This window comes from Notechis scutatus, chromosome 3 (genome assembly GCF_049901735.1).
Source record: "Notechis scutatus isolate UNSWTSFEM ecotype Mainland chromosome 3, rNotScu1.2, whole genome shotgun sequence".
In the NCBI taxonomy this organism is placed as follows: Eukaryota; Metazoa; Chordata; class Lepidosauria; order Squamata; family Elapidae; genus Notechis; species Notechis scutatus.
In genome coordinates this window covers 188229582-188251596 of record NC_142011.1, presented here as the reverse complement: position 1 = coordinate 188251596, position 22015 = coordinate 188229582, and the positions used below count along the sequence as shown (strand labels likewise).

At 36.9% G+C, this 22015-nt stretch overlaps 1 protein-coding gene and 1 non-coding gene across 13 annotated transcripts in view; both read right to left on the bottom strand.

Moving 5' to 3' along the window:
• Positions 1 to 365: 365 nt before the first annotated feature.
• Positions 366 to 22015, bottom strand: part of OXR1 (oxidation resistance 1) — a 247443-nt gene continuing 225793 nt past the window's right edge. For 9 of the 12 annotated variants that reach the window (XM_087962091.1, XM_087962090.1, XM_087962094.1 and 6 more), the window contains 6 exons: positions 20223 to 20303; positions 9248 to 9373; positions 5641 to 5793; positions 3303 to 3398; positions 2578 to 2651; positions 366 to 1571 (listed from right to left, as the gene is read on the bottom strand). In XM_087962091.1, the coding sequence (XP_087818217.1) occupies positions 1436 to 1571; positions 2578 to 2651; positions 3303 to 3398; positions 5641 to 5793; positions 9248 to 9373; positions 20223 to 20303 (666 nt within the window). In that variant the 3' untranslated portion in view covers positions 366 to 1435. The remainder of the gene's footprint in view (positions 1572 to 2577; positions 2652 to 3302; positions 3399 to 5640; positions 5794 to 9247; positions 9374 to 20222; positions 20304 to 22015) is intronic. The other 3 variants (XM_087962098.1, XM_087962097.1, XM_026689857.2) reach the window with 1 other exon arrangement.
• LOC113430145 (U6 spliceosomal RNA) lies at positions 16356 to 16461 on the bottom strand. Its single transcript, XR_003373164.1, has one exon. It is a non-coding gene; the product is annotated as a U6 spliceosomal RNA (small nuclear RNA).

Genomic DNA, 22015 nt, shown 5'->3' with positions numbered 1-22015 from the left:
ACAACTTATATTAGTAACATTCTATACAACTATAGCTAATTATTTGAGCTAAGCCATTTGGCTTTTTATTCCATTGCTAGAATAATTTAAAGTGCTAGAAGCAACCCGTCAATCAATACTTTCCCCCCCTCTAAAATAACAAAAACTACTTTTAAACATTAATGTACAAGTTAATATATACAATATTCATTTGAAATAGCTGAGATTTCAGCACAAAGTCATTCACTGTCACAGTTAACAGCATTTTTAAATTATTTTTCTTTTGCATAAACATAGAATATAAGCTTTGAAACAACTGTTGTTATTGCCACACTGGCTTTTTAGTTTTTCTACAAAAGTGGACAAGAGCTACTGATTTACTATAATTTTTCTTTTTTTTTTCTTTTTGCTTTGAGGTCACAGAACAGTAAATTTTGCATATTAACACATCTACTGAGTTATGATGTCTATCTAGAGTACGTTACCCCATTGCATCAGAGCTGGTGCAAACTGCAGTTTTACAACACAAATCCACTCAAAAGAAGAGAAAAACACCACACCTATTTTGTTTTCTGTTTTGAACAGGAGCAATTCTTGGAGATGATGTGCTACAAGGCTACAACAGAAGAACTATAAAACAGAGTGGTGTATTATGTATGTGTGTGCATATGTACATACACACACAAACATAAATTTGATGCATATTATATGCTGTTCGGAAAAAATGCGTCTGCTTCATAGCTTTAGCAATAAGAAGGTATTATATGTACTATGAATTACTCACTGCATTATGCTTACTTTTCCATTTCCTCATTGCTGTTTTTATATATCTTGATCATGTAGCTGAATCCTTGCCCAACATTTGTCCCAAGCCTGCAGATCCTTTAATGGCATGTGCAAAACGCTTCGGTACAATCAATAGGGCAGCTATGTTTCAACAGTAAATTACAACAGATACCAAGTCATGACATGACTAAAGATGTGGTGATACTTGAATGAAATAAACAGCCAAGACTGATCATTGTTGGTAAATTATAAACATCCATCTCTTCACCATATTATTTAGACCAAGTACATATAGTATAACTCAATTAGATTTTATGTTGTTTAAATGTTGTTTCAGTGAAATAGTTAAACAGAAGTAAAGGAAATTTCTGGATTGTGAGAATGACAACAAACAAATGGATATGTGAATGACATGATGATAAAAATCTGGCTCTCATAAAGAAATAATCAATTACAATTTGAAAGCTTTGTAACTTTCAAAAATGAAAATACAATCTGAACAGTCAGTTGCACTCCAATATGCTGATGTGAAAGACATGTTGATGGTCATGCAGAAAATGTAGAAAGGCATTGCAAAACAAGCTACATTATATTGCTTTAAGGGCTTTCTGAGCTGCATTGATCAGTATCAGGTTTGGGACAAACTTTTGTAGTATTTTACAGTTTATACTTATTCAAAGCCCCAAATTTCAATATCTTGTATAATGAAGTCTTCTTTCTTAGAAAGTGTGCGATTCCCAAAGGTTTTACAAGAGTGACTTCTTCCATGATAGAGATCGCCATCAAGCCATAAAGCAAATTCACCCCTGCAGTGTGACGAGAATTGGTTTGCAATATATTAAAAATAATTTTCTTCCCATTACTGTATTCAAATGTAGGTCAAATTTTAAAGCAATAATGTTCTCTTCAAAATTCTTTCCCTAATTTGAAAGCTTCAGATTGCATTTCAATTAATTGGTCAAGGTAGAAACAGTGATCACCTTTAAGAATTTTGTTAGAAGTTGAGATAAAATGGCAACGAGGGGATAAACAAAGCCCTAACTCTTTCCAAGCATCTAGGGTCATCTGGACTTGTTCAGCCTAGATCCAGCAGTCTCATATTAGTATGGCATCAGCATTGTATTGAGTAGAGTGTAAAGACACATGTACAAATGCAAACTGGGTCTGCCATGGAAATGTTACAATAAATGAATAAAACCAAGAATTTTATCTTCTTTGTGGTAACACATTTAAGCCATGAGCCTGCAGACTGAACAGAAATTGGGCCAAGAAAAGTACATTTCGGCTTTGCATTAAAAACTGGGTTCTAACCCATGAAAGAAATTTCTTCTACTTTTGCTAATGCCCATTGATAACAAAATAAGACAGACTAAACCGAATAAGAGGCAGTCTGGACTAATGGTGACAGTGATGACTTAGAAAGTAGGAGAAAATGAGTTCTAGTCCTCCCTTAGGCATGAAAGCGGGCTGGGTGGCTTTGGGTCAATCCCCTCTCTCAGCTCAACTTACCTACAGGTTTTTCTTGGAAAAAATAGGAGAGGGAAGGAATATTGGTATGTTCGCTGCCTTAAGTTATTTCTAAAAATAATAAAACTGGGATATAAATAAATATTTTTTTAAAAAAAGAAAAATGGCCTTTCAGATTTGTTCAAGAAAAAAAAAATGCCAACATTGGCAGAAGGCTGCCATAAAGCAAACACTGGCATGGAGATACTTGGAATCTATATAAAAGGAAGTCAAAGAGTATAATATCACACCAATGTTGCATCAGACCTTTATCAGACTGAACAAAATTGATAAAGAACTACTAACCCTCCACCGCCAAAAGCCAAGGCATCCATATCTCCTTTAAGAAAAAACATATTGTCTCCAGTCCACTTGAAGACCTAATGGTTAGGAAAATAAATGAAGACACACAAACACAGATGAAAGGAAATTATTGCTAAAAGAACAACAACAAACATCATAAGACATCATTATCAATTTCTGCTTCAGAAAAATCCAGAAACTTTATTTGTTAAAACACTACAATAAAGAATAAAGAATGCCCCTATTCACTGTAATAGCCAACTATCACAGTGATTAACACATTATTTCAATATATTGAAATTCCACCTATCATCTGCATTTCTATTCCTTCCCCCATAAATTCAGTGAATCATGAAGTAATCCTAATTCCCCTTTAGTAATTTATAGAAACTCTGATGTTCTGATAAAAGCAGGATTTATTACCATTTACCACTAATTGTTTCATAGTGTTCATCATCATTCTTTATTAGTTTTAAGGCTGTGTATGGATGTGTGTGTTTGTTTGTAATAGCTTTACGACTGGAAAATTAACTCATGGGAAAATGTAAGGTAACCCTTCATCACAACCTCAATCTAAATTCTAAACAATAGGCCTCACTATTCAAAATGTAATTCTTTAATTGGAATTTAAATAATTTCATTGCAACATAAAATGGTTAGACTCATAAATAATGTAATCTCACATATATTATCTAAATAATTTAAGTATTTTTTTTCTAAGTGCTTACCTCAAATTCTGGGCAGAATGTAAAAAGAAAGGTTTCTCCCGTGCCGTAAAACCCATCACTCACTTTAAAAGGTTCAGAAGCGAGAGCTCCAAAAATCTAAAGAAAAGAATAAAAATAGTCCAGAAAGCATGACATTTCCACCGCTTGTAGGAAACCTATCCCATGAATGTGATTAATTGGAATTCTCAGGAATTAATTCTATTCATACCATGAAGTTCAAAGCACAAGCAACCATCAAGTTGAACTAAGCCATAACTTCGGTAAGGTATTTTATGGAACATTTTTGCAGATGAAAAAGATCTACTCAAATATGAAAAGGCTTCCAGATGGCAGTTAATTCAGCAAACATAAGAGCAGAACACTCCTTTAAGAAGAGGTAACTCTTAGCACAAACATTTGGCAAGCTGTAGTTGGCTGCCATCTCCAATGTTTGCCCTGTTCTTGCCAAATCAGCTTTCCAATGTTCTTGGGACGAATGTGTCAGGTGGGAAAGGCAGGCCTAGTGTATTTAGATAGAAATCAAAACAGGATTAGTGGTCTGATTACACTTGTTTTCTCAACAGGTTATCAGATAGAGATTAGTCCAGTTTGGCCGGCCCTAGCTGATTCAGTATGCCTTTCACTTATTTAAGGAAAAAGCTGGGGGAAAAAGGAATGTAGGAATATTGCCAGCTATTGTTTATCTCATGTGAACACTGACTTTCCACTCCTCCTACTCCCTTTTCATTCAATGCAATGGAAACCATGCACTTCCTTTTTGCTTTTGAGTTTTAGGGTAAATGCTCAATTACTAAAATAATACAATGGTAATAAGGATGAAGAGTTTTAAAAAATGAATGAGGGGACTGTTCTTAAAAGATTTGCTCTAAAAGAGATTGAGTGATAGTGTGACTTGATTAGTGACGGTGAAGAGAATTTGACTAAGATATTTAGTGTCAAGTTCAACCTTCTGCTTACTGCATAATTCCAACTAGAAACACCAGGTGACTGAGCAGCATTTTGTGTAAATAGATCAAACAGATGTGCGTTTGTGTGTGCACATGCACAAGCATATGAATACATAGCTTCAAATCAGTCTTGCCTTCTGGTCCCTGCCTGCAGTTTTCTTGACAAGGATTCAGAAAAGGTTACCCACTATTTTCTTCCTGGGACTGAGAGGCTCAAAGTAATTCAGCTGGCTTGATGCCTAAGGCAGTACTAGCTCTCACCGATTTCTGGTTTCTAGCCTGGCGACTTTAATCATTACATCATTATGGCTCTCACATCCAACAAACAGAAGCTGGATCACTGATTAACTGTTGCTAATTTCTAGCAGACAGCAACAAGTCGCTTTCCTGTAACTCCTGCTTTGCATTCTGGACTGACATGGAACTGATTTTGGCTTTCTCTATGAAGTTCCTTTCAGGTTTTGTATACATCTCTCCTTCCCACAATCTTGCCAACTATCCCAAGATAGAAATGAGGATTGCTTTCCTTTGAGAAAAGATTGGAAATCTAATATTCTTCCATAAGCTTTTCTCTAAAATAAGTAACAATATTTGTCCCCTACACCACTTTTTAGGCATTCATTGAGCTCCGAAACTGGAAGATTCTATGTGGATGATGGAAAACAAAAATGTTTCTATTTGCGTGAGTTAAATTATCTTAAACTGTCCCATTCTGCATTGGGTTCAGGCTTTCCAAACACATACACACACTTATGAAGTTAAGCTGTAGCAGCAAAACAGCTTAAAAAATTCTCTAAATGACAAACAATACAGTTTGTCTAATTTGTCCTTCCTGAAAACTTGATTTATATCAACCCACTGTCTCTAATATTTAAATATTACTATGGAAGTGTAAAATATATCCAGGCCTTCAAAAATTATCTATATACTTATTGTAAAGGGAACAAATCCCTTGATACTTTTGAAGATTAACACATTTGTGGTGAAAGACTGATTGGATTCCCCCCCACCCCTTTAAAAATAGTAACACTTCCATATTTTTGCAATCAAGTATTCAGTTAAATCTACTGCAGTGCAGTGAAGTTACTTTGTTTTCAAAGTACCAACAGGAAGGGCAGTGGAAAACCACTTTGGTATTATTGCCAGGAATGCTATATATGGCAACAGCTACAGAGTCGCCAGGGCTTGAATTCAGCTTGAAGGAATGCTCATTTAAAATGCTATAGGTGTTTTGGAGTATGTTTATGATCAGCTTGTTTATACTAAGTTTTCCTTTTGGGAAAAATCAAAATAATATTGAGCTTTCCTGTATGTTAGAAAAGTTGTCTTAAAATTTAAGATTTGTTATGGGGAGCAAAGGTAAGAAAAAGTGATCATTGCAATTTCCGTACCTGTCCATCACTGTCTTTGATAACCAGCAGCACTGGTGTGTCTAATCCTGCCATAGTTCTGTACAAAGTCTTCAAGCTCATGCCATGCTTTGCAGTACTGTAGACAAGAGTCCATGGATAGCCAATAGTTCGAGGAGGGAGCTGTTTTGTCAACTAAAGAAACACAGGTGCAAGTGAGGCATGCACACTGAACAATGTGATTAACCTAGAAGGGTTTTAATTCATGGGTACAAAACATGTTGTGTTAAACATCAAAAAACCCAAAAGTTAATATTTATACTAAATCTTATAAATGCCTGATGCTTTATAGAAACATTTTCAACCCTTATGCTACATAGAGGCAATATGAAATTTCTATATTAAGTAATTTAACTAGATTTAAGTTCTATTGAAATTATCTGGGTTTTATTTCCAAGTAAATGCTTTTAAGAGAAGAGTGTTAGGTCTTGTTTTTTGCCCTTTGTGGTTATTGAGGCTGAACCTAGCCTGTTCAAATTACACAGCTTCAGGAACTGAAATTGTATTGCTGAACATCTTACATATATTTTGATAAAACAAGGCAACAACTTGGATGAGAGGAAAATCAGAACTTTCTAACAGAATTTTATTTATCAAATTTATTTGCTGCCTATCTCACAGATAAGCCCCTATATATTTTTCCTGGAAACAAGGCAGCAGGCTAGGTGCTCAAAGTCTTGTGTTCTCTGTGGAAGGATCTCCCATGAACAACCTGGATATCTCCAGTGCTATTAATGATTAAGAAAAGCACAAATACTTGGCTTTTCAAGGAATAATTGGAGATTGAGTAAGACCAGGTACAAGGTCAGTTTTAACTCTGTTTAAATTATTATGCTTTTTATTGTATTATTTTAGGGCTCTTCATGTATATAAAATGCTTTAAGTTGTTCCAAGGTGGGCTTACAAAAAAAAACAGAAAATAAATTATTGAAATCCACAGGAATTATATTTTCCACCGTTGCTTCATATTTTCAAAGTCCTAGAAGCCTATTGGGTATAAATTGTGACCAATGTTCAGAGAGGAATACATAAGGACTAATAAGCCTTATTTTTTTTTCCCTCATCAAGAAAACAGTTACTGAGAAAAAACCCTGAAGACAAATAAAAATGGATTATCCTAGGATTTGCAAATGACTCTAACAGACAATTAAAGTTGTAATTTAGATAATCTCCTCATGATTACAACTAACAGATCTAGCTTTATGAAATTGAATTCAGAACTGTTTCATTTAGAACCTTGTTTTCTTTATCCAAGCAACATTTCTATTTATTCCAGACAGAAAGAAGTACATTTTAAACAGATCGATTCAGATTTTGGTGTTATGTTTTAACATAAAAGAAACAATTGTAACAGCCAAGTTAGGTTTCCTTCCTTACATATAATAATGATATACAGAAAGTTTTGAATCTGAAATGTTTTTGATTATAAATGTGATTTTGAGTGTGAAATGCTTTGTTTCAACTTTGAAACAGCTGTTTCATCCTTGCTAGAATATTACATTGTTTTGATGACTTTGGAAATGTTCAAGTTTTGAGTTCAAAACAGACTCTTTCAATCTTAAAACACCTGTTTTGAATTTGAAACAAGACTATTTTGAGTTCATAATGCTTCTGGAATGGTTGGATGGAATTAGGATACTTCTGCTAAGGTTGGAACAATCTACTTTGAATTGTTTGTTTTCGATTTGGCCTAAAATGTAATGATTCAAACTTGAAATGTTTAAGATTAAAACCTGTTTCAGATCTCTTAACTTAAAATAAGTATTGAACAGCCAAAGTGAAATGTTAGATCAAATAACTTTTTCCTAATTTTTAAGATCATGCTTAAAAATGATAGGGCAACATTTTTTATATTTCATGGCTTCATTTATTAATTGTGTTTCTAATATTAGACCAATAAATCAATTCCTTTGGACAGTTATATATAAGAAATGGGATATGGGATGAAGAGGTAATTGTTAATAACCCTGAAGGAGGTGAAGAGACACTAAATTTATACTTGTGATTTATCCTTGTGAAGGGTGGAGGTCCTTTATACAATTCTTTGCTCTTTATTATATTCTTACTTTTCCTTTTTGTTGTTTGTACATTTTGCTCCTTATTTCTGTTGTATGTGTTTAATATATATTAGCTTTTATTATAATAAAAATTATATATATAAAAATAAAGCGATGTGGTTCTTCCCACTGCTGTTGGCCAAGAGTAAGTGAGAGGAGAAAGGGATAGCAATCTTTTAAAACAATTGTCTCATGTGGTTCAGAGAGTGGTTCATTTATGCTCAGTAGCAATAATCCCAAATATAGCAACTATTTCTCTGTTTACTAAGTAACTGACATTGCTTTTTATAAATGCTTTATAGAAAGCAAAGCTTAGGGCTGTGTATGTACTGGTGTGTTTTCATTTGTTAATAGCAATAACACATAGACATATCGCTTCATAGTGATTAAGTGATTTAGAGTCAGCATATTGCCCCGAACAATCTGGGTACTCATTTTCCTTCTATCGGAAGGATAGAAGGCCGAGTCAACCTTGAGCTGGTCAGGATCAAACTCCTGGCAGTGGCAAAATTAACTGGTAATACTGCATTTTAACCAATGCGCCACCATGGAGCAAAACCTTTTTGGTTTAGTTTTTTTCTGAACATTGCTAGCAGAATGCTATATGCAGTTCTGTACAGTATATTTCAGCAAAAGGAAACCTCAAGCCAATAGGTAGAAATGTTTGTATTTATTTAGCTAGTCTTGTTCACATGCTGCATTGAGATGAATAATGCTTTGTGTTTCCCTATGAATTTTTAAATGCCTTCTATTAAATTTCCAAAAAAACACAAAACAAAACAACAACAACAACAACAACAACAAAAATCCAAAGCTCTTGTCCAGATTTTCACTATGTAGGATGTCAAACAGGAATCAGAACAGATTACCAGAGATTATACACAAAACTCAGTGATTTTGGAAATGAAGGTTCCTTGCAGACCATGCCAAATCTTCTTCAGATCATGCCATTCGAGGAGCAATTGATAGCTTGTGGAACTATATCTACTGAACTGCAACTGATTCAAAGTGTCCTCAGTATGTGTCCTTACTCTAAATAAGACGGACCAGTTTCAGTACTTGATTATCTGTGGCACATTCTGAACCACTTCCAATTTGGAGGAGTTTTCTCTTGCAATTGCTCAACACTGTTGAGAATACAATGTTCTATAGTTTTCTGGAATATGATGAATCATGGAATGTTACACATTTCAAATTGACATAAAAAGAGAGCAGGATACCTTTTTTGAGTTCCTATTTTTCCAACTACTCTTTGAATTCCCATTGCTCTCTATGGCAGAATATGCAAAACATTTAGTTTCATTCATATGCTGTATGCTGGAAGTGTTCTAAGTTTTTTTATGTTAGAATTTAACCAATTCAAAATATTTCAAGCCTTGTGTCTTATGTTTGAAACATTGTGTCTATGTTTGTTTCTTGCATATCCTTAGTAAACAACAATTACTGTCACAATTCAATTTTCTGAAACAATTTTTATTGCAATGCGAAAGCTGTGTCAATAAAAGGAATGCCATATTTTTTCTATATGATACCTTTTCAATTTGATCCAACTGTAACAGTTCACTGGGATCACTAAGATTTGGCCGAAATGCTTCAGGCTCCAGTTCGGTTTTGACAGTTGTTTCCTGCTTTGAATATGTATCTTCTCTTGTAGTAATCTGCATGGAGGGGAGAAAGTTGAATTAGCATTCAAAATGTTATTCAAAACAATTTTCCTTATCACAATCATCCTGTAAAAATGATTTTTTTTGCTTACCTGACAACTTGTGTTTTTAATATTAGAAGCAAAGCCAGATTCCTATGTTTATCACTGAAAGAATGTGAGACTGCAAGGTCTGACCCATTTCTGTTATTTAAACTGCGTTTTTTATCCTATAAAATTTTTTAAGGTAACATATGATTCTGATTAAAACTGAATCTCAGAGGTAATCACAATAGGATCTCAAAAATATTATACTGCAGTAGTATAATACATTTGCATTCCGGCATACAGAAGATATTCAAATATGTCCATAAGTAAGAATCAGTTGACTATTCATACAAACAGAACCAACGTCTCTTGAAAAGAAAACCTTGCATCAGATTTGCAGCCCGTAGGTTAAATTATTTTAAATACAAGCTACTTTTAATATTGTACATGACCATTATAATCTTAATCTATGCAGTCTTGCTGCATGCATATACATTCACATGAAAATGCAATATAATTACCTGAGAATAAAGATGTGTACCCCTGCAACAATGTGTAAGTAAAATCTTATACTGGACAGGAATTCATGTTGATAAATGGTAGAAAAAGATCGAGATTCTGAGCCAATCTTTCATTATCTATTCCCCATTGAAAATTATCACTTCTCTCCTGGCTTCACTCATTCCCAATGTCAAAACTAAGTATCAAATTGGAAACAGCTGGAGATTTGGGTGGAGAAGACCATGCATGGAAGGGCTGGGACATCTGGGATAAGGATGGATCTGGCTACCCCTCCACTCAATGTTTCTCCATTTAAAACTCATTTCATTTTATTGTTTGAAAATAAATGTATTCTACTTGATGCACCTATCCTAGAGGTACTGGAAGACCTCTTAAATGTTCAGTAATATTAAGAGAACCTAAATACATCAACTTTTCCCACAAAACACATCTCTTGTGTATATCAACTGAGCAAATGATCAGAAAGAACTATGAGAGAAATCACATGGAAAAATCATATTGTTGCAATAGGAATATTGCAACTTTTTAGACAGTGTCTCTCAAATTGAAGTACTGTATATTTCTATCTGCTGTATCTTTATAGTCCATACTATATGGACTACTACACATATATGATTTTGCAATAATCTATATGGTATTTCCAGTAAACATTTTATATGTTTAGTATGCATTCTACTGAACTGTCTTGTATTGTAAAATAAGAAAACTCCATAGCTTTATTCCATTGAAAGCTAAATGGGTTAATTCAAATGATTTAGAATAATTGCAAGATTTATCCTGGAGAAAATCTGTCTGTATAGTTATCAAGACATGATCTGTCTTGAATGCACACACACTTAACCAATAGTTGCAAGGTAAGGAACGTTTATTTCAACAACCTAAATCAAATATTAATGCTATGCTTCCATAATCACAAGTTTCCAATAACAAGTTAGAAATTTTGTCATGCTGCAAGAATGATTATTCTACTCCAACAGGTTCTATAATTCTTTGCCCCAACAATTATTCATTATCAGTAACATTAATCACAGCTAATACAAGCAAAGGGATTATTTTAAATTAGTTTTGTTAAAATGCTTCCAGGCAGTATTTAAAAGGTATCCTACTTACAAAATGATTCACCAATTAAAAGAAGGAAGACTATGTAGTCCACTGATAATATGACCCTTTAACTGTGTTTAAGAAATACCATTTGATCTGGCTGTTTGACAATTGTTGTCTTAAAAAAAGGAACTTAGCAAGTATTTATATAACTAACATTTACTGATAAAAACATATATTTTTGAGATATTAAATAATAATGAAAAGTTTATCCAGTTACTAAAGTACTTCTGAAATGCCAATGACAGATTTCTATAAGGGCAGATATCCTATAAGGAAATTTGACAGCCACATCAATAGCAAATAAGTCACATGCCATTTGATATTGACAGTTGTTCTCCCACCCACCCCCACCCCAATTTCTATTAACAGACATAATATGTCAGCTCTTCTAGATGGGGTTTCATCATTTTTTAACTAGATGCAGCTAAAATAAGCTTTTAAAACAGAAGATTTCTTGATTTCATTATCTCAAAGGTTTTTCTTTTAACCACTCATATGGTGTTAACTCATGATTTATATCAAAAACAAACATTTTGAAATATTAGCTGTTTAGCAGCAGAATGAGCAAAACTACAAAAGCATTTTCTTCCACAAATAATTAACTATAAATATTATTCAAAATGTGACAAAATATTTTAAAATGTTGATCCAATTCTGAGTTAAGAAAAACTGACAAAATAACAAATAAAAACAGAATATATACTTTTTAGTTAGACTGAAATAAATAGTAATATCAATAGCACTTAGACTTATATACCGCTTCACTGTGCTTTACAGTCCTCTCTAAGCGGTTTACAGTCAGAATATTGCCTCCAACAATTTGGGTCTTCAGTTTACCAACCTCGGAAGGATGGAAGGCTGAGTCAACCTTGAGCCTGGTAAAAATCAAACTACTGGCAGCCATCACAAGTAGCCTGCAGTACTGCATTCTAACCACTGCACCACCATGGCTTATAGTATTGTAGAGGCTTTAAATGCTTAGCTAAACTTTCTGCATTAGATAGTTCATTACTGCATTAATTCAGTAGCAGTTCTATTTCATACAGCTTTAGAAAATGCTTCTGAAATTTTAAAGATATAAGAGTAATAATGTATACACCATCTTCTATATGCATATATATATACAGAGAGAGAGAGAAAGAGAGGGGGAGGGAGGGAGGGAGGGGGAGGGAGGGAGGGAGAGAGAGAGGGAGAGAGGGGAGGGAGAATGCATTACATATTAATAGACTTATAAGGTCTCAGCTTAAAGGAGAGAAACAATATTGAAAATACACATCCAGTTTGACAAAACAAAAAGTATCTACTATTATTTAACTCATTTCAGCTGCTCTGCAGTTAAGGGGTGGGGGTTAAGGTGTTTTAACCATTGAGCCCAAGACATGCTCTTTTGCATTCTCTTTTGTACAAGTTTTATTCAATTAAAACTCCCATCCTCAGATATGAAAAGTTCTTATCATTTTAAAAAAGAAATGTGAACAAAGTTTCAAAACAACATAAAATTGCTCAGAACAGAGCTCGTATGGTTTTTTTTAGTTCATTTTCATATATTTTCATACAGCATGTGCATTGATTCAATATTTTTATCTGGTTTTTCAAAACCACTTTTTCTTTTCTTCTTTGGTCTAAACCATGACAGCCAAAAACTAATAAAAGACAAAGAAAGGATGCAAATCCAAAGCCAGTTTTTAAGGTTTATGGAGTATGCAGCCCCTTAATTTGGTCCACAAGGTACAAATTACCTAAGCTTAAGGCCTAGCTAACACTAATGGAAAATCTGTGGTAGCAAATATGTGATGTCATCATTATCATTTTTATTGTTATTGACAACTTGCAGCACTTTTTGAATACCACAAAATCTCTTCCTGGCCTGAAAAGTAGCAAGGAAGCAAAAAGGAATTCCAAAACCATTGTCAGTAAAAGAACAAAAAGTATCTGCAGTGTCTGCCATGCATTGCAGGTATCCACAAGAACCATCAAGATGGGAACAATGCCGGAAAATGACCAGTGAGGTTACATATTTGCTAAGTCATGCTTTGGGGGCGGAACTGATGCAGAGGACCATAAAAGGGGCTCACCTGACACACCCTTTCTCTGTGAGCTGTGAAGAGCATCCATTGTTTGGGATGATGCTTCTGTCGCTCGTTTGATAGGCTGGGCTTTAATTGAGAGGACGCTCCTCCTCCTCCATGGGACTCCTCCCTAGCGTCCCCAGTTTTGGCGAAGTCGAAGTGATGAAATATTTCTTATCCTTCACCCTTTCTTATACTTGGCTGGAATAGCATCTCACCAGATGTATAAGGGTGGGGATGGATGCTCTTCACAGCTCACAGAGAAAGGGCATGTCAGGTAAGTACCAACGCCCCTTCTCCAGATGAGCTGTTCAGAGCATCCATTGTTTGGGACATACCAAAGCTTGGCGTGTCCTATGGGAGGGCTTCCATCTGGTTCAGATTCCCCTTTTCTTGGTCCCTATGGACCCTTTGTAACACTTTCCTGTCAAAGGCAGCCTCCGTAGATGCAAAGACATCATTCTAATAGTTTCTAAATAAAAGGGGATGGTGAAGCCCATGTTGTCGCCTTGTAAATTTTCGCTATTGGCGCTTGTGGCCCATGTTGTCAACATCGCAGCGCTCCAGGTTGAATGAGCAGTGATGCCCCTGGGTACAGGAAGAGATTGTGTCTCATAGGACTTGGGAATTGTGCTCTCAGCCACTTACTGGTCATTGAGGAAAGGGTCTTGCACCCAATGGTGGGTGGTTTTAAAAGAAACGAAGAGAACCTTTGTTTCCTAACACACATCGTGCAGTTGAAATATATGCAGAAAGCTCACCTTACATCTAGATTGTGGCATTGTCGTGCCAGATTTTATGTCGGTTTCAGACAAATGTATGGGAGTATCAGTTCCTATGGTCTGTGGAAACCCAAAATTATCTATCTATGGGTGAAAGATGGATCTGGACTAAGGACCACTTTGTCTGTGTGAAAAATACAGAGCTCCTGTCTAACTGACAAGACTACTAGATCCAAGATGTAACTGGCCGATGTAATGGCAACCAAAAGAACCACCTTGTACGTTAGGAATGGAGACGCATGGTCTACATGGGCTCAAAGGGAGTTTTCTTGAGTGCGGTAAGGACCTTGTTGAGGTCCCACGTGTGATATCAATGCACTACAGGAGGCTGTAAGATTGTAGCCCCGTGCAAGAAAATGGCATATGTGTGGGTGATGAGAGATGGATGACCGATGCTAAGGCCTCCCCTTTGCCTGTTTATATGAACAAGATAATAATGAAATGTCATATAAATAACACTGCTGTCTAACAGGTGTTCCCCTGAGATGAACAGCCAGAACCATCAGAACCTTTGTAAGAACCTTGGGCAGATAACAACCCAAAGGACAGTGCAACGTATTCAAAACGTTGAGTATTATAACAAAAACTAAGAGTTTTGCTATGTGAGGATCTAATTGGAATGTGGGGATGGGACTCCATTAAGTCAATGGAGGGTAGAAAATTGCCCCTTCTGAAGGTCAGAAGTATGGAGTTCAGTATACTCATCTTAAGCCTCCTATGAACTATGGACCGATTAAGTCATTTTAAAACTAAAATTGCCCTTACTGATCCGGTGCCACAGGTTGGTTGCCTGGATCTTCAATAAATGAACAATAGCTGTCTCCATCACGCTCCCTTTAACAGGATCCCCGAGAGAGGCAAGTAATGCAAAGGTTCCGGGAGAGGATGGAAATTCTATAGCCAGGCCTAATCTTCTGATATCTCTAACCCAGGAAACAGAGGTAGAGACATCCCGTCTGTCCGTGAAAGGCTTGAGCCTTCCACCAATAGGGGCACAGTCGTGAGGCCTATGTTGTGCCTCGGAGACCTCTATTTCATGTTCCTCAAGAGATTCTTTTGCTCTGCCCTCCCCTTCAGTATCTATCTCCAGATCGGAAACTATCTGACTGTTGGTGATTCATGCGTCCAGACGGTCCCTGGAGTCTGGAGAGAAAAAGTCCCTGGTAGAGGGAACGAAGGAACCCTCCAAAAAGCCGGGAAGGACTATTTTGGGGTCTATGAAAAGAGAGGAACTTATTTTCTGCTTCTAGTCTCTATCAAGAGATAGGTCAGGGCACCACCAACCAAATTATCTCCCTATATTGGGGAGGAAGCAAGCTTCCATTAGTTGTGTGATATCTGCTTGCAAATGTCTGAGCCATAGCAGTAGGCGAGGAGTAACCTGAGATGCCCTGGCTTGAGCAGATAATTTAATAGAGTTTTGCGGCGTCCTTGTGTGCCCTGATATTGGAATTTGAGATAATCTCCCTCAGATGGCGGAGCAACCTGAGAGACGATCTAGTAAAAAAAAAGGGGGATGAAGCCGACTCCGCTCTTATGGCCCTCACATCAGATCGACATGTCCTACATGGGGACAACTCAACCATGTATATCCTTTGACTTGAGAGCCTCTTCTGCTTCCATTGGAATTGCAGAGGAGGATGATAATTGCCATTATTGTTTTATCTACTATCGTGGTGATGAGAAATTTAGCAGAATGAGAAAACCAAATTAAAAATTTGCTATCATATCCTGTAAGAGGGGTATACACCACTGAAGAGACCCCTTGTTTCTGGACGAGGTCCAAGAACCTCTGTGGGACAGTTATGACTTCCTCTTACATTATTGGTTGGGAGAAGATTAAATCATCTGACACACACACCCCCCTTATAGTAACGATTGTTGGGCCGAGGGGAAATGGAATATCAAGGCAGGAAGTAGTTTTTTTTTTTTTTTTTTTAAAACAACAGAGACTTGAAAAAAGTCTGAGGGCGAAACAGACCTGAAGGTCGGTGGTCTGGCTTAATGCCTTCAATGTTTGACATGCCCCCCCTTTTTAGGGGATCCGCCTCTGACAGATTTTGGTCACTGTTGTGAGTAGGCCCTTCCTCAACCTGTTCCATCTGGTCTCTAGTTCTCCCTCATCCTGTGCATCATGTGAATGTGTAACTGGATTATATAATACTCCCCTGAAGGAGGTACCTGCTGGTAATGAAGGTCTATTCTGTATAGTAACTAAATCGAGTGAGAATCAAGGTCAGATTGTGGAGGCTGCCTAGCCATCAACTTCTACTGTGCCCCGGTTGCGATGCCTCTTCAAGTTGCCATGTCCCTCCAGGCCTTCAATTTGTCAGGGATATCCTCTGGGAAGAGGAATTCTAGTGTGGTCCCACAACTGTCTGTCAGGCAAGTAGCGCTGCTGAAGGCCTGGGTTGAACCGGTCTCTCTGAGGCTCTCCTGGATGGCGTTGAGAGATCCAGGGATGGAGGCAAGGTGAAATATGGAACACTTCACAAATTGCGTGTCATCCTTGCGCAGGGGCCATGCTAATCTTTTCTGTATCATTCCAATTTTAGTATATGGGCTGCTGAAGCGAGCACTCTGGAACTGAGTGCTCCCCAGCCTGGCTGGGGAAGAGGACTGAGACTTCTGTTCAACCTCCCTCATGCATTTTTTTTTAAATTTAAGATATGCTCATCTAATGCATTTTGGTGTCTCTTGGCATCCTTTGTTGCCTTAGAGGTCTCTCTCGGACGTTTTTACCTACTTTGAGTTGGTTTATTGTCCTCTGGGGGTATTTTTGGTTGCCCTTGAAGATTCTGACCTAAAGCCCACAAGGTGAGATATCTATATCTATATGTGTATGAGATATTAATGGACTGTTGACTGGTTCAAAGGACTGATATAAACAGAGGCAGGGAATCCTCTTGATATTTGCTCTCCCCCCGCCCATTTTTTGGTAAATTCAATTTGTTATTATTCATAATAATATTGATATCATTAATATTATTATTGATAATATTTTTGTTATATCTGCGCACAGCTACTAACATAAATTGTTGTGCTGTTACCAAACTCATAATTAGATGACTGAATATGGAATCAAATTGTGAGGCCACATAGAGAACACCTTTCATGACCTGCAATTGGGTAATCCTGCAGTCACTGGCGCTCAACAGCTTCCTGCCCAGACAGACACAGGCCTTGGTGCTCATTGTTACTGTGCTGCTAGAATTCTGTGAGGGTTGCCAACTGAAAAAGGAAGCCCAATAGTCAACCTCAGAAAGAGGTCCGTAATCGGCATAAATGTCCCCTGGACCCTCACGGAGATCCTTGTGAGGGGAAGTGGCTTCTCAACAGATAATGCCATGGAATTCTTATAAACAAAATGATGCCAGCGTTGTTTTAGTCGTCAAGATGTAGCATCAACCATCCTCTTTTAATGTGAGCCGATGCGAATCTAACTAGAATTTGAGAATTTGAGCAGGAGAACTCAAGAGTCCTCTGGCTCCACCCAATCAATAGCCCTTGCTTCTTCTATATAACTTGCAGGAGTATATCTGAAACTACAGAATCTCCTGTGGAGAGATACCTGAGGGTAAGGATGCTCTGTCCTGCTTAGTGACCAGAGTTATAGGGAATTCCAGTCAGAAGGAGCGCTCTGTTGTTCAGAGCAGTATGCTGCACCTCCGCAGAGATACATTGGCGTATTGCTAATTCCATCCACAGTCACATCTTTGTGGGGATCTTTTCCGGTAAGTCATCATCTTGATAGAATCTGGCTGCTGTTGGAGCAATGTGGCCACAGAGTCACTTCGAGTCACTTGTACTGATCTAGATGGGCTAACTGAATATCTATCTATCTATCTATCTATCTATCTATCTATCTATCTATCTATCTATCTATCTATCATCTACCTACCTACCTACCTACCTACCTACCTACCTATATACATACACACACATAGGTGATTTCTCTCGGGTTCCAGGAAGAAGACCCCTGCTTGGGGAAAGAAAAGCCTCTCACAGTTCCAGAAATAAAATGCAATCACTACCGCATGGTTACTGAGTCTGCAATGGCACCAGCCGTTATCTCTTTAGGCGCGTAATGAGTTAGATCGGCTCAGCAGCACTTCCACGCCTTGTGGGGAGTCAATATTGCAGAGTTTCCCCTTGAATAAAAAGGCACGGTGGGGCAGATGGGCGCTGATGCCCCCACCCCAGACGGTGTTCCCAGGGGAGAGAAAAAAGCCTTAGACCCTTTTAAAATGGAGCCTCTCCCATCGGGCGCCGGCGCCGGCGATCGTAGTGGCGGCAGCGATCATAGCGGCTTGGCTTGAAAAGATCGTAATGTGAGTTGTTAGCCATGCAGCTGAGGTGTTATCACCTCCTATCGTCCTGGGGGCGAGAGATCATTATCTGAAGCTACGGTGAGCTCCCTTGGCTTGAGTTATATATCGTAGGGAGCTGCTTGACTCATTGAAACTAAAAGCCTTAAAGGAGTTGTTTAGAGTTTAAAAGCAAACCTTTTTGTTGACTCCTTTTGAAGCCTTTGCTATTCTGGCCAAGGGAAAGGAAATTTAGCTGCCTATATCCACGAAGGCTGAGCAAAAACTGGGGACGCTAGGGAGGAGTCCCGTGGAGGAGGAGGAGCGTCCTCTCAATTAAAGCCCAGCCTAACAAACGAGCGACAGAAGCATCATCCCAAACAATGGATGCTCTGAACAGCTCATCTGGAGAATAGCTGAACTTGGAGAAGGGACTGTGAGGCTTAGATTAACAGTACGAGAAAGCTGTTACAACAGGAAAAAGCAATAAGAGGATTTGCAGAAATAATTGTGCACAAAACAGGAGATAAAGATTCAGCACAGGTAGAGGTATCAAAGGAAATGGGACTCCCAAAATGGGTTACCTGACAATACAGATCTCATTTAACAGAAAGCCAACACAGAAAGGACAGTAGCACATTTACAAACTACCATGTAAAGCAAAATTCTTTTATTTGATCCACTTTTGGTTAGCTCTGGCTTCTTGTATAAGAATAGGAAGGCCCCAGCAGAAATAGCTACCAATCTTGTAGCAAAGGCTTCCTATATCCATTTCACCAAGCTTTTACTTCACAGTTAAGCTCAATCTGAGATTGGATATCTTTGCAGAGCTCACGAGAAATCAATTTATAAGTAACCGATCACTGCCAGGACAAAACATTACAAGGAACAGCTCGTACTATACCAGACGTATCTGATCTAGTTCATAGGCTAACTGGAGATGAAAGTCTGAGCAAGCAGGTATATACAGGTGGTACAACTCATTGTAAAACACCAAGAATACAGAGAGCAGTCAGGCAATAGCAACAATACAATAGAGATGGGAACTAGTATCACACATTAGATTTCAAAGGAATACAGACAGCATTACAGCACACAGTGACAATGGCCACCAAGCTAAAAGTGAAAGGAACCAACATCTCACTGTGAAGTTATAGCCTTGCAAATAACTTTTCCAAAGACATGGGAATTCATCAGATTGTGGATTCTATGATATGTAGCCTCAAGCCACCTAGAAAGCCCCTGATATGGATGGGCTGATTTAGACAAATGTCAATAATTCCAGTCTTTTCCCACATGCCTTTCCTGCTTCTGTAGAACCACAAGACCAACATGCACAACAAACTGTTATATTCAAATATGAAACTAACAGGACAACTTTAGAAATGTTTGAAGCAGTTTTATTCATTCATCATAGCTAACATTAACAACAGTTAATATTGAACAATGCAACTGCTTTGTTCATAGTAGTAAAATAAACTGTGATAAACCAGCTGTGCAAAAATGGAAGAGTTTGAATGTTTAAATCTAAGTATCTTAAATTTCAGATGTTCCTGAGCCTCCTAGGTATTGGGAGGGTACTTCTACTCTTCTAAGAATATCTGTGTGAGAATCCAGGTAATCTTTAACTTAAGTTTGGACAGGAAGATTCAACAACTGGTTTCACAGTCTTCAGGAATTGCACTGATCTTTTCCTGAGTTACATCTTATGGGCTAACTTAAGGTCTGCATAGTCCTTGTAACAGAGTAGTATATAACTATTCAAAATTTTACCAAAAAAGTGAAGCACTTGCATCATTACTGGAAGTTTACTTTGAACTTGCAGAAGTTTGGTTCAGCTCTAAAAACGACCCCCTTGTCAAAAGTCATCAGAACAACCCCATCTCTTCATAAACGGAAACACAACCATGAGGAAATTATTGTTGCCTTATTTCAGTACAGTAATGAAGATAAAATAATTGAATATCAGCTTTGTTCTGATCAGCACCACTACATTAAAAAAAAATTCTAATCTCTAGTTGAGAAGAAAGCACCTTGAGACGTCGGCAGAGTGTACGTAGTTCTTCACTATTTAAAGCATCGATTCTGCGGTGATACTCAGCCACTGACACTACCTGAATATGGAGACAGGAAGACAATAATTCCACTCACAGTTTTAAAATGAAAAATAAAACAATATAAAAGAAACAACAGAGTGTGGCAAAGTAAAACAAGGGTGGGGAGAAAGAAATTGACAATGAAACAAAAATAAAAGTAACATTCTAATGCACATATATTCTAGTGCACATATATAAAACACATATAGACATACAACAGTCAGCATTTCCAATAAAATAATCAAATAAATGTGTACAACATAATAAAAACAATCTGCTAGGTAAACATATAAGCATGCACATCCATGAACTGTTTCCTTACATAAATACCACCTGCTGTTTTCACTTAGAGAAAAATGCTAATGGATGAAAAAGAAGCAGATATGAAAACAGGCCTTGTATAAAAGCAATTATTTTTTAAAAAGCACAGAAAAAAGAAACTAAAATTATCAAATGACTGGAATAATTTCTATATGAGAAAACATTGCTATATTTGGGTTTCTTATTAAACGGCAAATAAGAGAGGACATAAAATTGTGTGAATTATAGATATGGTAGATAATTACTTCTCTTGCCATCAAGCTGGACAGTATGAAACACATCTCATTTAAATTGCAGATGAATTCCACTATGGATTAAAAGTATGGGTAGCATTTGACTAGAGAAATGGCATTTCAGACGTCAGACAGATATTTTAATATTGCTGAAATATGGTACTAAACGTGAAAGATGTGGCATTTACATCCTGGGTTACAATGGCCACACTGTTCATTAACAATCCTGTAAGGTACTATCTTATTAATCATTGTTTATTAAAAAAATCAAATGTCCTCTAGGGAAATTTATAGACACATGCAGTTTACAAACATATTTCAGGCTGCTAGAAAAATAAGGAGTATCTGTAAACAATAGATAGTAAACATTTAATATCTATCTTATTAAAATATATAAACTGTATTTTATTGTTGAAATCTGTATTATGTAAGTTGTAAAAAGAAATAAGGCAGAATGAATCCAATTGCATACATCAGCATGTAGCTGGCCAGACCTAGGCCTTAATGGATTCACATATGGTGAGATGCCTTTAATATGCATTTATAAATTCAAACCTGGCAAAACAGACAATGCATATCATTAGCATGCAAAGTAATAATAAAACAAAGGTAGAAACACCTGGTATTAAACTAGTTCCATATTCATTTGATACTGTCCAACTGTTTATCAAAACAAATGGTCTTTTCTGTTTATCAACACAACAATTTCTGCAGTCAACAGGCCAGAAAAGAAGGCTGAAGATTTATAAATTAAGAACTTTCAGAAACTCAGACCACCGATGTATCTATATTTAAAGAGCTATAATTTTCTCACATCTCTAGAATAAAGTTGAAACACTATATTGAGTTTTCAAATTTTAGCAGGCTATGGAACCTGTTTAAAAAAAGAAAAGATTCCCAAGAATCTCTTTTCAAAAACAATGATTTTCCTTTTTCTTTCTTTCTTTCTTTCTTTCTTTCTTTCTTTCTTTCTTTCTTTCTTTCTTTCTTTCTTTCTTTCTTTCTTTCCTTCCTTCCTTCCTTCCTTCCTTCCTTCCTTCCTTCCTTTTCTGTCTGTCTGTCTGTCTGTCTTTTTCTCTCTCTTTCTTTTTCTTTCTTTTCCTTAGTCTCTCATGGAACATGCAGACCTAGGGTTCTGCAGAATGCAGACATTTGAGAATTCTTTCTCTACATGAC